Raw genomic sequence first — 12,748 nt, forward strand, 5'->3', positions numbered from 1 at the left:
CTGTGGGAATCTCATTAGAAGGACAAGAGGGATAGAGGGAGAGATGTAAAGGAAGAGGGTGAACTGGGATGGAAACCCTCAGAGAGCAAGAAAGAGAGATCCAGCCACCCCAGCCCTTTTTGTTGCCTTTTCTCTGTTTACTTTCATAACATGTCCAAACATGAATCTGTATGTTTAAATATGTTTGCACACTCGTGTGTGTATGAGTAAGAGACACAGATGTCCTTGTCCTCTGGCTGTAACTGAAATTTCTTGTCAGGCTCCGTAATCCAGGAGATGTATGAGCACTTAGCCGATGAGACCTGCCAAGCTTTATTACAGCAGGACATGAGCCAACACACACACACACACACACACACACACACACACACACACACACACACACACACACACATGCACACACACACTTTCCTTCTTGATTGTTTGACATCCTCAACACCACAGCCTGTTACTGAGCTTGTATCCTGGCCATCCACTATGATACCTTTGAGTTATGTCACTGAAAACACACTCTGCTACAACAGCCTTTTACAGTTGAATCATATGAATGAAGTAAAAAAAATGGCAGCAGGATGAAAAGGTTGAAAACAAAATTGTTCAAAAATGGAAACTGAACATCTTGAATTTAAAGGGAATTTATAGTTTAAACAAAAGGAGATGAAATGAAAGAGCCGTAATTAATTTCCCGATGCTTGGCTTGCTGTCATACTAACAGAACAACTTTTCAGTGATAAGAAAATAAAGACCAGGAGATTTTTTTTTCCTCCTCGCTTTTTGAACCAAAAGTTGTTTGAAGCTCTTATAATGCATTGCGTTGATAATCAGAGTTGAATGATAAAAAAAGACTACCAAAACATGACTGGAAAGTTCAATATGAAATGGAAAGAGACTATGTGTAGATTTTCTGACCTCAGTACATCAGCTACGGTGGGACATTATGTTCTTAATTTCCTGTGTAAAAACAACACCTCAGACCAGACTCCACCAAATGATTTACTGATGACTAAGACATGAAAACCAGAAGCCTCCCTGGCCATTTTAACCTGAACATCACAGTAGTAATCTCGTTGGACATTTTGTTGTGATTTTTATGGGTCACCCTGCTTGTTCCACATTGCACCAGAGGGTCGATGGTCTTCCTTTTTCCACTTTGATTTCCTTGCTTTATTCAATTCAGCATCCCTAAATTAGCCCCCTGACATCATCCGGACAAGTTGTGTAATTATCCCCTAATTACTTTATGCTGTTTTCATTTGTTTTTGCCTCAGACTCAGAATTAAAGTAGAAAATTGAGTTTGACATCAAGCAGAACTTGAGCCAGTACAGGATAAGGCAGTAATGCTTGGATTGTTGTAGTTTTCAACTACAGGGGGTGGTGGAAAATGTATCAGCAGGTGAACTCACAAAGAAATAAAAATAAGGCAGAATTAATCAGAAAGAGTTTCAGATGTTTGTTTAAATAAATAATTTATGATTTTTTTTTGTTTGAGTCCTACTAAATAGAAAAAAAAGAAATACATTTTTGCTTCAAGTCTTTCATGAAACACTTTCAAAACCACATCATCAAGACCTTCATTTTCCCAAATCATAGTACCTTCCTGACACATTTAAAGTCCTCTTAGAGAGGTATTTGGCTTCTTTTTTATTAAAATTTAAACTTGTAACATCATCAATTGATAGATCTTCTTAAAATCTTAGTATCCGAACACTTACCTGCTCTGGGATTTTTTTTGTCCCTTTTCAAACTTCTGGATCAGATATGAGATCTGAGTCATGTGGCTGTGTTTCAAAATGCATCATTTTAAATACAGAAGCTAATGGTTTAATCAGTGACGATGACTTTGAATTGTTGCAACAGTAGAGGAAGGTTCTGGAATACTGGATTCTTGAGTTTTGAGTGACTGAATAAAAAGGTTTTGAAGGACTCCAATTGGAGATAAGACAAGAATTCTTCTGTCAAGCTAACAGATATAAAGCCTGAAAAGCAGAATAATACCCCTGCTATAAGTTGATAAAAGCCTAGCAGGACTTGGGTTGAGAACTTTCATCAATGGCCTGAAAGATTACTTTTATTTAGATTATTAACCTGGTCACAATTATTTAACCAGAACTTATTTATCAACTCAAGACTGTGCAATCTGTCTGCAAACTGGTCAATCATTTACATTTGCATTCATAATGTAAACAGTGCTTATCTTGTTAGGTACTTATTGCTTTATTTATTGCTTATTTTATTATCCTTATTCTGTTTTATTTTCAGCTGCTGTATTTGTGTGAAGAGCATTGGTAACACCAAATTTCCCCCTGGGATTAGTATTTCTGTTTCTGATTCTTTTTTTTTCAGAAAGGATTTCTCCGCTGATTTTACACAACTGTCTTTTTTTCTTTAACCATTAAGAAGATACAAATCTCCTTTTCTATGAGGCATTAAAACAGTTTTCATGAATTAAAAACAGAACAAAAGTATTAATATTTCATAAAAATAAAACAGGCCTTGTTTAATAATTTTCAAAGAAGTGATAGAAATATGAATTAAATTTGTAAAATGTTCAGGTAACCTCAGTATTCCATAAAAGATGTCAGGAAGTATCAGATAGGATCAGCAGCGTGTTGCTCTGACATTGCCATATTATGACGATGATTCATAGCAGTAACCTCAGAGGAAGTCATTCAGGGTGTTGCAGCAGGATTATGATCCATGACGCTATTTTTCCTGGTCCAGAGTCAGAAGATAATAATTTATGAGAGGGCCTGTAGAGCTGGTACGACAGATACAGTGATCCGTCACATCCTGCCACGTTTACCGTCCTGTTCACTGCAGGAGGAGTCAGCACAGCAACCAATTAGCCTCATTAGGCATGACTGACAGGAAGTGACAGGTTGGATGCTGTTGACTGCTAACGTGTAACCAGGAGCTGTTTTATGGTTTTATTATGTTGGAGAAGATACTTTATCTTCCTGACTAAACAGGTAGCATAAGAGCTCCTGTGTTTAGACCGGACACGCCATGCTTTTCCTTTTACTCTACAGCCTGAAATTAACAAGTGTCCCAAGAACTCTTTGATATTTCATTTCTTTGCCATAATCTTCATCCAAGGTGTAGTCTCTGTCTCTTTCTCTTGATTGTCTGTCAAGTAAAAAGACCCGTTGTGTCCTTGAGCCCCATTTACTTTATTGATCTAGTAATATATCAAAGACAGACAGCAGTTAAGATCTCTATCCAGCGTGTTAGGAATGAAGTGCACTCACTGCCCTGTTTGATATTCATTCATCCTTTTCTCCCTCCCCCTCTTTTTGTCACTTCCTGTTATTCTCTTTCCTTACGTTGTCCTGGTTGTTTTTGCTCAGTATTGTCTTACCTCAACTATTTTCTTCTTTGCTCTCCTTTCTACAACATTCAAAACAAATAAACTTTGCACAAAAAGTGAGGAAAATTGTGTTTGACTATTTCTTTGTAGTAACAGCGCCTTTTGGCAATAAATCTTATACCTTTGGAAATCCTGTTTATTTCCCTTTTAAATGGTGCCGCATTTGTAAGAAAAATGTATTTGTATGATGAGTTACAGAGCTGAGTTTGTAAGTTGTACCCATGAAAAATTTGCCAAATCTTCTCTGCCAATGCCAAACAGCTGATTCTGCCGTTAACCGAAGAATCAATATATTTTCGCTACTGAGGCTCCTGCTTGTTAAATGAATAAGTTATTGAAGTGTAAATATGTATTATTTCTTCAGACTTCAATTATCCAAACCACCAAACAAGAGTCAGCAGCAGAATCAGCTTTTTGGCTTTGGCAGAGAAGATTCAACAAATTTGGCTTAGTGTAGCTCATAAACTCAGCTCTGCTGCTCATCCCACAAATGCATGTTCCTAACAAATGTAGCTCAATTTAAAAGATAAATTAAGACTGTCTAACTTCCAACTTTCTGCAAAATAAAAATCCACCAAACATAAATTTTCTTATTGTGCAAGGCTTGGTTGAAAATCTAAACATGAAAGCAACATCTGTGTTTTTTTCATATTCTTCAGCATTCTCAGTTTTTGTACATCTTATGTGATGATTTTTTGGCAACTGTTCTGTGAGGGCAATACAAGAAGATTGCAATACACATTTAAAAACATTGAACAATTTGTCATATTGCAAATAAAATCAAGTAGCAGAAATGGTCTGTACCTTCACTGGTGTGTGTAAACTGATGGCTTTGTGTATTAGCTTTTAAAATGTGAAAATCTACAGGCTCATCAGGCTTTCACATACTTTTAACTTGTCTGAGAGTGAAGTGGGTCATTAGATTACTGTGTTATTCTCATGTTTTTCTTCTTTCACCCATCTCCTCCTCTACAGGCTACCTTCCCAATGGTATCCATGCAGTGGAGGCCATGTTAGCAGCAGCCAGCATCGGTGCAATCTGGAGCTCCACATCTGTCGACTTTGGAGTCAATGTGAGAGTTGTTGTTTCTTTTTCCCAATGCATTTGTTTACTAAAAAAGACTTTAAAATAGAAAAAAAGTACCTCTCAAAAGGGGTTGCATCCTTAAGAAGGTTATTTTCCAAGGAGAAATTCACTGAGATAAGTTTTCAATCTGCTGTTCAAGGAGGCATTTTTTCTTTCAGAGCTGTAAGACATCAATAAGTTCTGGAAAACTGTTGACTTAAATGCAAAAAGGTTGAGTAGTATTCAATGATAATGGCATTGAAGTAAACTCATGTGCAAACAAACACATGTAAGAAAAACTAAAGAAGGATTAAGGTGTTTGTGATGTTAAAGAGTGAGAGTTGCACTTTCTCTGCTCTTCTCCTCAGCTTGGCCTCTGCTTCCATTTTTGATACTCTGCTGCCCCATGTGGCCAAACACAGACATACATGTACTGTAAAATGTGATGCTACATTTTAAAGGTTATTTGACAGTTTTAGCAGGTTGTATTGTACAAATTAGGATGAGAAATATAAAGTACAGACTTCTTATGGTGTTGGTTTTAAGTTTTGGCTCCCCCCATCTTTCTGCCATGAGTCTTTTTATCCTCTTTAATTTATGACAGTTCTATAATGTTAGCCCTTCCTCTGGTTAAATTATGTAGAGCTGGACATAGATCTTTCATTTAAGCTACTTGAGTGTTTTTCTTTTCCTATTACTTCATTTAAGCACTAGTCTCTGTTCAATGAGACCATTTCAATATTGTGTTTATGTGCCTTCAACAAGATTTTATCACTCTCATTTCCTGTGAAGCTTTCTCAGACTTGATGCTTGTCTACTGCTCTAATAACTTGTTCTTACCCCTGTCTGTCTGTGTTTTTTATTATTGCAGGGCGTCCTTGACAGGTTCTCTCAAATCCAACCCAAACTGATCTTCTCTGTTGCTGCTGTGGTTTACAACGGCAAAACACACGACCATATGGAGAAGCTGATCAGTGTTGTTAAAGGTTTGCAGACACATCTCACCTTTTATTTTTACATTTTAGTAAAAATGTGAAGCACAACATGATTTATTTACCTTATAGTTTTATTTCAAGTTTATTTATTGAAGAGGCAAGTCAATCTTATACATACCATAAACTGTATGCAACTGCAGTTTGCAGCTTTCACATCACATCACATCACAACCCCACAGCCACCAGGGGGCAGTATTCAGGTAAAATGTCTAGTCCATGTATACAAATGCATGTATTTAACTGATTGGTGCTTCAGCCTCCTCAGGTGAATTATGGTCACTCTTCAGGATTTTACAAGTGTTCAGAGTTTATAGTTTATGCACAACAGGTGCTGCATTTAAAAAGTTCGAATGAAGGACAATTTCTTCTTCTGCTTTTACAGGAGTGTCCAGAGACACAGGTCCACAGCATATTTGAGCTTTTAACCGAAGGACATGTGCAGGAGGCCCCATAAAGGGACAAAATGTTTCTGTGTTGATGGAAAACCACAACACCATGATCCCTCTGGGAACTACTTGTGCTTTTCACAAGATTATAGTGTGAAGAAAAAACAAACCTCAATGTCTCTTTTCTCTCTCTGCAGGTCTCCCTGACCTGGAGAAAGTCGTGGTTATCCCCTACGCTCGCTCCAAACAGGAGACTGACCTCTCCAAGATCCCCAATAGGTGAGTGTGTCTGTAGAGAAACTAAGATAGGCTGAAAACAGGTCATTTTTAATGATTATTGACTAATCTCTTTTGTTGTTTGTTCTCTGCAGTGTATTTATTGATGATTTCTTGGCCTCTGGGCGTGGTGAGGGGGACCAGTTCCCCCAGCTGGAGTTTGAACAGCTTCCCTTCAATCATCCTCTGTTCATCATGTATTCCTCCGGCACCACTGGAGCTCCTAAATGCATGGTCCACTCTGCAGGGGTAAGAAACCAGCCAGCCTCCATAATCCCAAAATTACAAAATTATAATTGTTGGTCACTTACCTTTGTTAGGTCCTAACACAATTTATGAAACTAACCTCAACATTTCATGAATATTCTCACTGACTGATCCACTGACTGTCCTGTAAGAATTTAATTCCCTTGATTGACTCATTTATATGAAGGAAGAGTATACGGTACAATTTAGTTTCTCTATTCTTTCTGGTTTTTGTTCCTGATCCAGAAAGGTTGGACGGGCTGCAGCTGTCACCCATGCACACTCATATTAGCACACACTGGTCACATCTGTTTGCAAAGCTCACTGGGGAAGACAAACACGCACCGTTTTCTATCCAGTCCAAACTATTTATATAAATACACATGTGGACAGTTTGAGAGGATTTACCCATCAAACAAAAAACACATAATAATATAAAAAAGACTTCTTCATGTTAACGTTCACATACCCATATTATGCTGGTAACATATGGCTTCAGTCAGCTGACATGAAACTGTATCTCCAGGTTTAAAATGTGTGCTATAATTTCTACAGATATCAAATAGATCTAGTCAAGATCGACATACTCCACACAGTTATTAGGGGTGGGAGAAAATGAATATATTAGCATTTTTTGTTTGGCAATATCAAAATTGTGATTCTTGATCAAAAATTGTTGTTTTTTTTTCCAAATTCCTTTTCATTTCAGTCTTTGTTTATAAACTGGATTGAAAAAAAGTTACCACTTTTCTCCAGCAGAGGGTGAAATGTTTCTATCTGACTCATGTGATGTGCATTTTATGGGAAAATATGGCTCCAGATATAGTCTGTAGACATTACTACAGACAATCTGCACCCCAAAAATCACAACAGAATCGATTCGAGAGAATAGCATATCTAGGAATGGGTACCTTTCACATTTGAAATGATACAGTACTGATGCCAGGTACTTGGCATCGGTACTCAACAGCACCAATTTTCGGTACTTTTTTGTGTTAATGTGGTAAAACATATAGTTTTTTTGATGCTAAAGTTTACAAGTTTCCAATTTTATATGTATATTATTCAATATGTAACCTTTCAATGCTGTGTTCATGTCTAGCATGGAAAATTGCCTACTCATCTACTTCCTCACAGTCACAAGGATGCATTTAGGTACCTAAACGTGTCCGGCTCTAAAATGAAAGTTCCTTTTCTCACCACAGGGAGGCAGCAAACCTCCATCAGAAGATTTAAAAGGTTATTCCCTCTCAGGGGAGTGAATGAATGACATTTTTATCCTGCTGCATACCACGTCTGTGTGAGGTGTGGTGTGATGCTGAAATGAATGTGTGAATTCAAAAGGATGGCTGTGCTTATGAAAGCTGAAACACTCAAACATTTAAAATGGTTTAAATACCCATACAAATGCATTCACACATTTTCACAAAGTATTTTCTGTCCTGTTTCTTGCACTCTTGCCTGTTTTACCTCACATTCTCTTTCCATCTCTTCATTTTCCTTCTGGTTTTCTCTTTCCAGACTCTCTCTGGAAGTTTTTCCCTCCTCATTTCTTCCCTCCTGCAGCTTCTTCTATTTCCTCTCCCCTTTGTTTCCCCTCTATCTCACTCTTTTGTGTTCCCTCCCTCTTCCCATGCTGCCGATAATTGGACAGTAATGCGTTGGTGAAAACATTTTGTATCGCGACGCTGGCAGTCCTCTCTGGCTCTCCCAATTAGCCCTGACACTGTTGTGCTTTCTGCTTTGTTACGGCTCTGTTAACATGCTGTCAGTGGCAAGATGGCACGCACCAAAGGACGGGTATGGCAGCTGAATTCTGCCAAAGATTATATGCACACACACACTCACATACACACACAAACTCGGCACCTGTTTATGCAAACAGGAACTTGGGCTAAAGCACAGAGAGTCTCATACAATCATACCGCTTAAACTTAGCACCAGCGATAATAACCTGTCAAAGTGTGATGGGTTTGTGACAGTGGAATAATTCACACTTTCTACAAATTGCTCTGCTTTGTCAAAGAAGTGCTAAGGTGTGCTGTTTTTCTGCAGAACTTAGAATGGATGTGTGAAATCTTTTAAAAACCATACGGGTATAATTAGAAAAATAAATGTTGGCATTATGAATGAATGTATTTAAAGATTCTCTATTCTCTTTCTTTTCCTCTTTGTGTTTCTGTAGGGTACGCTCATCCAACACTTGAAAGAACACATCCTCCACGGGAATATGAACAGCAGTGATGTCATCATTTACTACACCACGGTAGGTGCAACCTTAAAACGACATGTGCAGTGCCAAAGTTTTCCCGACATGGTGGACGATATGCAACCCTCCTGTTGCACAGCCAGACATTTTAAATCATAAGTCTGGTCACAAATTCACCCATGTGCACATAAACATGCAGAGATTTTCTAATAAGCAGCATTGAGTGCTGAAGGTCAGAGCTGTGCAGGTTTTTAGGTTGTTCTTAGAAGATTTCAGCAGGTTTGGTGATTAACTCCAAAGAACATCTTTAATCCCTTTTTCTGGAACTATGATCGGAACAGCTGTTCTCATTTAGACACTTTGTCTCATTCAGAAACAAGAGCATTATTCATGCAAAAATCTGGGTAGTTTAGATTTTCTGGCAAATGGATAGCATCAGGTTTTCCTGCAACAGAAACAGATTCTGTTGAGGGTTTGTATCTGGAAATTTGAGTTTAATACCCTGACATACTGTTCATGTGATAAGAGGAACACCAACTTTTATTAAGTTAATCCTTTAGCTGAACATCTTTGTTTATAAATTATAATGAAGTTATCAGTTGGATTTCAAAGCCTTCACCAATGTTGACAGTCAAACCGAGATGCATTGATTTATCTCTTTCACACATTCCAGAAACAGTGACACTTGGTTAATGACCTCAATGATGAATGGATTATTATTAAAGTTCATTTACTTACTATCAATCAACTAATTGATTTTCTGACCAGTTCTACAGTGTCTTCAGTGCTGACTACACTATCAATACTCAAATATCTTAAGATGATCTTAAACATGGATAGAGTCACATGTACTAGAACTGTAGTATATGTTCATTAATATAGTTACATAAGAAAGATACTGGGCTTTATACCAGATGTTTGAAACAGTTGAAATTATTTGAGTCTTAAAGTTTATTTCTTGCTTTTGAAATCAAATCCCCTTTCTACTGCGTAAACTTTGGAAATAGAAATAGAAGCAGAAAATAATTTATTCCTGAAGGGAAATTCAGGAGGAGTCACAGCAGTAATCAAGAAAAAAAAAGTTGGAAAGTGTTTAGAAAGTGCAAAAAGGTCCATAAGAAAAAAGATGATGACAGCTTGTCCATCATTGTCCAGTCAGCCAGCATCCACCTCCACAGGGTCCAGGACTGAGCTTCTTCAGCAGTCTGTTCGGTCTCTGTCTCCTGGATCCTGTCTGCTCACAGCAGGTGGAGTTCCTCCAATGTGGCGTTCATGTCCAGTGTTAGCTTCGTTAGCCATGTCTGTGAATAGCGTGATGCTACTCTGCCCTCTGGTATTCCCTTTGTTGCTGGGTTAGCATGGCTAGCTTGTCCATCGTATCGGAAATAGATCTTACGTTCCCCATAACGATGGATAGAAGGACAGGTCGATGTCGTCACTTCTTAGCTCACACCTGAGAACCAGCACGTCGTACTCACCTCCTTCTCCTCATCTTGTTGGAAGACATCAGGCCTTGCACCAGTTAGCATTGACATGCTGCAGACTGCTAACAGCTGATTTCACATTTCAACAATTCAGCCATGATTACATGTAGGATCTCCAGACAAACACAGGAGCAAAAATAGTGAAAATATCACTTAAGACAAAACCAGTTTGGTGTCCATGACCAACAGATGAACCAAACAAAGTAATGATTTACTCCAAATGCAAAAATGACGAAAAACAGATGAAAAAATGACAAGAAACAACAAGGAAGAGAGATCTTTACAAGTAAACCCAACTGACTTACTAAGATGTTTGCAATAATTTCTTACAATGTTTTAACAGTGTTTTTAATCTGCATCACACACTCTGAAAGTAATTTTGAATATAATGAAAACTCACTTCTGCGTTTTCACTACACTTCACTGTGTGCATGCTACAGCTGTAGACACTAAAAGTTATGATATAGCTGTGTGTGTGCCAATAACATGAATGATTTCCAGAGATGGACGGGGATAGAGTGTCCAAAAATCTTTGTTGTCAAAATGGAGCATTTGGTGTAGTATCTGTGACTACAGCATTATTTTCAAATGACTATCAGTCCACAGGAGTTATATGTTTTGCTTTCCCTTTATCCCAGTTGGTGAGAAAAAGTATTTGCACCAGATAAACTCACCGTTATGTTCTGTGTTTTACTGTGTTTGTGTGTGATGTCCAAAGACCGGCTGGATGATGTGGAACTGGCTGGTGTCCGCTCTGGCAGTTGGAGCTTCGGTGGTTCTGTACGATGGTTCACCACTAATGCCCACACCCAATGTGCTGTGGAACCTGACAGACCAGCTGGGGTGAGTCAAACACACACACACACACACACACACACACACACACACACACACACACACACACACACACACACACACACACACACACACACACACACACACACACACACACACACACACACACACCATTGAATCTTTCTATCGAATGCAAGCCACTTCTTTTAGATATAAAATTTTAATTACAAAATAACAGCTTTGAAAAAAACAAACCTTTTTATCCTCATTTAGTTGATAATGACAGAAAAAAAATGTCTCCCTATCATTATCTTGGATCTCTAGGTCCTTGATATATTTCAGCCCAAACTGTAAAAGTGACACAAGACTATCTCAAGAAGTGAAGAGTTTCTTTTTCTGACAATATCTCTTGACTAAAGAGGAGAGAGACTGATGTCGACAGAAAAGACCAAAACCAGACAATGAAAAAGAAGGAGTCAGATATGCAGACAGAGCGTGAAAGGGGAAGCATGAACAAAGGGTAAGGTTTTCCTCTGAGACCCCGTTTTTACCACAGAATTGATAATGTGTTTACCTAACTGGCAACTTGCGCGCAAGAGCATAGCCATGAATAAAGATTCCTGCTGGTTGTTATGTGCATTGAGATCAGAGACCCTCAGCAACTGATCATCCAATAAACATCTTCTGTTATTTACTTGCTAATAGATGACTCTTGATGTAAAACAGAGAGGAAAGAATGTAAGGGATGGCTTTGTCAGAAAGGAGGAAACTCAAAGAGAGAAAGGGAAGATAATCATTTTTAATTACTATTTCTTGATATCAGATACTATTGAAACTCAGTATCTTTCAAGGCACAAAGTCACTCAAGAAGTTGTCTTTACAAAGAAGTTTATGATCTAGTCCAAAATCTCTTCACTTCATGAACAGACACATTGTGTATTAACAGATGAGATTATAGAATAATAAATTTAAAGGTCCCATATTCTGCTCCTTTTCTGCAGTTTAATATGGATCATTGATGTCTCCATGAAATGGTAGTAACACGTTTGGTCCAAAAAGCCAATAAATCAAGCACAGCAGCATTGTTTCCAGGCTCTCATAGCCCCTCTGTTCAGAACGGTCTGATTTAGTGGGCGTGGCCTTCATATGTAAATGAGCCACCACTGATAACGCCCCGCTCTTCCACGTCACTGAGAGCAACGCCACAAGCTCTGAGTGCACAATGTTTAGAAAACAGTGAAGCTCGTTTACCGTAACATTACTGGCTAAAACAACAGGCTAACCGCAGCTAAAGTTAGCATCTTGAAGCTAACACAGAGACAGGGGGGGACACTGAGGAAAAGCTCTTACATCTGCTCCACAGCACACAGTATTTAAAATACTCACATTTCCAGGGTCCCAGGTTTGTTGGTGGATGGTTGGCAATGCGCCTGGATTCAGGACCAGTCTATTCGCTAGACCTCTGTTGTACTGTCCAAAGTTGGAAAAGCAGTTGGCCATTAAGTGACTAGCACAAACAGGCACAGTTTTACTGAGTGTAGCTGGCATATTTCCCTCATAAATGAACTCTAGCCACTTAGTCTTGTCTTCTTCCGAGATGGGAAGCTTGAGCATGGAACTGTGTGGCTGTTTACAGCCAACAACAAAGCAGCTCTTCAGCTTTGAACAGCAGCGGGGAGGGGGTTGGGGGTATTTGCTCCGATGGACCAATCAGGTCAGACTTGCTCCTGATTGGTCAAAAAAGGGAATCGCTGACATCGGCAAATCCCGGAAATTCCAAGCAGCTCGCTTTAGGTCAGGATTTTACATTCACAAGCACTACTAAGTACAGGTTTTGTCATTAATTATCACATTTTGTGGGCTGGGAGGAAAGCCAAAGACCCACAAAGTTCACTAAAAGACTTAAAGTGATTTTTGCACAAT

General features: G+C 38.6%; 1 protein-coding gene across 1 annotated transcript in view; it reads left to right on the forward strand.

Moving 5' to 3' along the window:
* The window catches only part of aacs (acetoacetyl-CoA synthetase), a 51,398-nt gene that overhangs the window by 7,711 nt on the left and 30,939 nt on the right, over positions 1-12,748 (forward strand). Inside the window, exons 5-10 of the mRNA XM_074671039.1 lie at positions 4,344-4,441; positions 5,306-5,420; positions 6,013-6,094; positions 6,187-6,340; positions 8,523-8,603; positions 10,749-10,873. Of these exons, the coding sequence (XP_074527140.1) occupies positions 4,344-4,441; positions 5,306-5,420; positions 6,013-6,094; positions 6,187-6,340; positions 8,523-8,603; positions 10,749-10,873 (655 nt within the window). The remainder of the gene's footprint in view (positions 1-4,343; positions 4,442-5,305; positions 5,421-6,012; positions 6,095-6,186; positions 6,341-8,522; positions 8,604-10,748; positions 10,874-12,748) is intronic.

This window comes from Halichoeres trimaculatus, unplaced genomic scaffold (assembly GCF_033239565.1).
Source record: "Halichoeres trimaculatus isolate MK-OKI-2021-1 unplaced genomic scaffold, fHalTri1.1 fHalTri1_scaffold_5, whole genome shotgun sequence".
Classification (NCBI taxonomy): domain Eukaryota; kingdom Metazoa; phylum Chordata; class Actinopteri; order Labriformes; family Labridae; genus Halichoeres; species Halichoeres trimaculatus.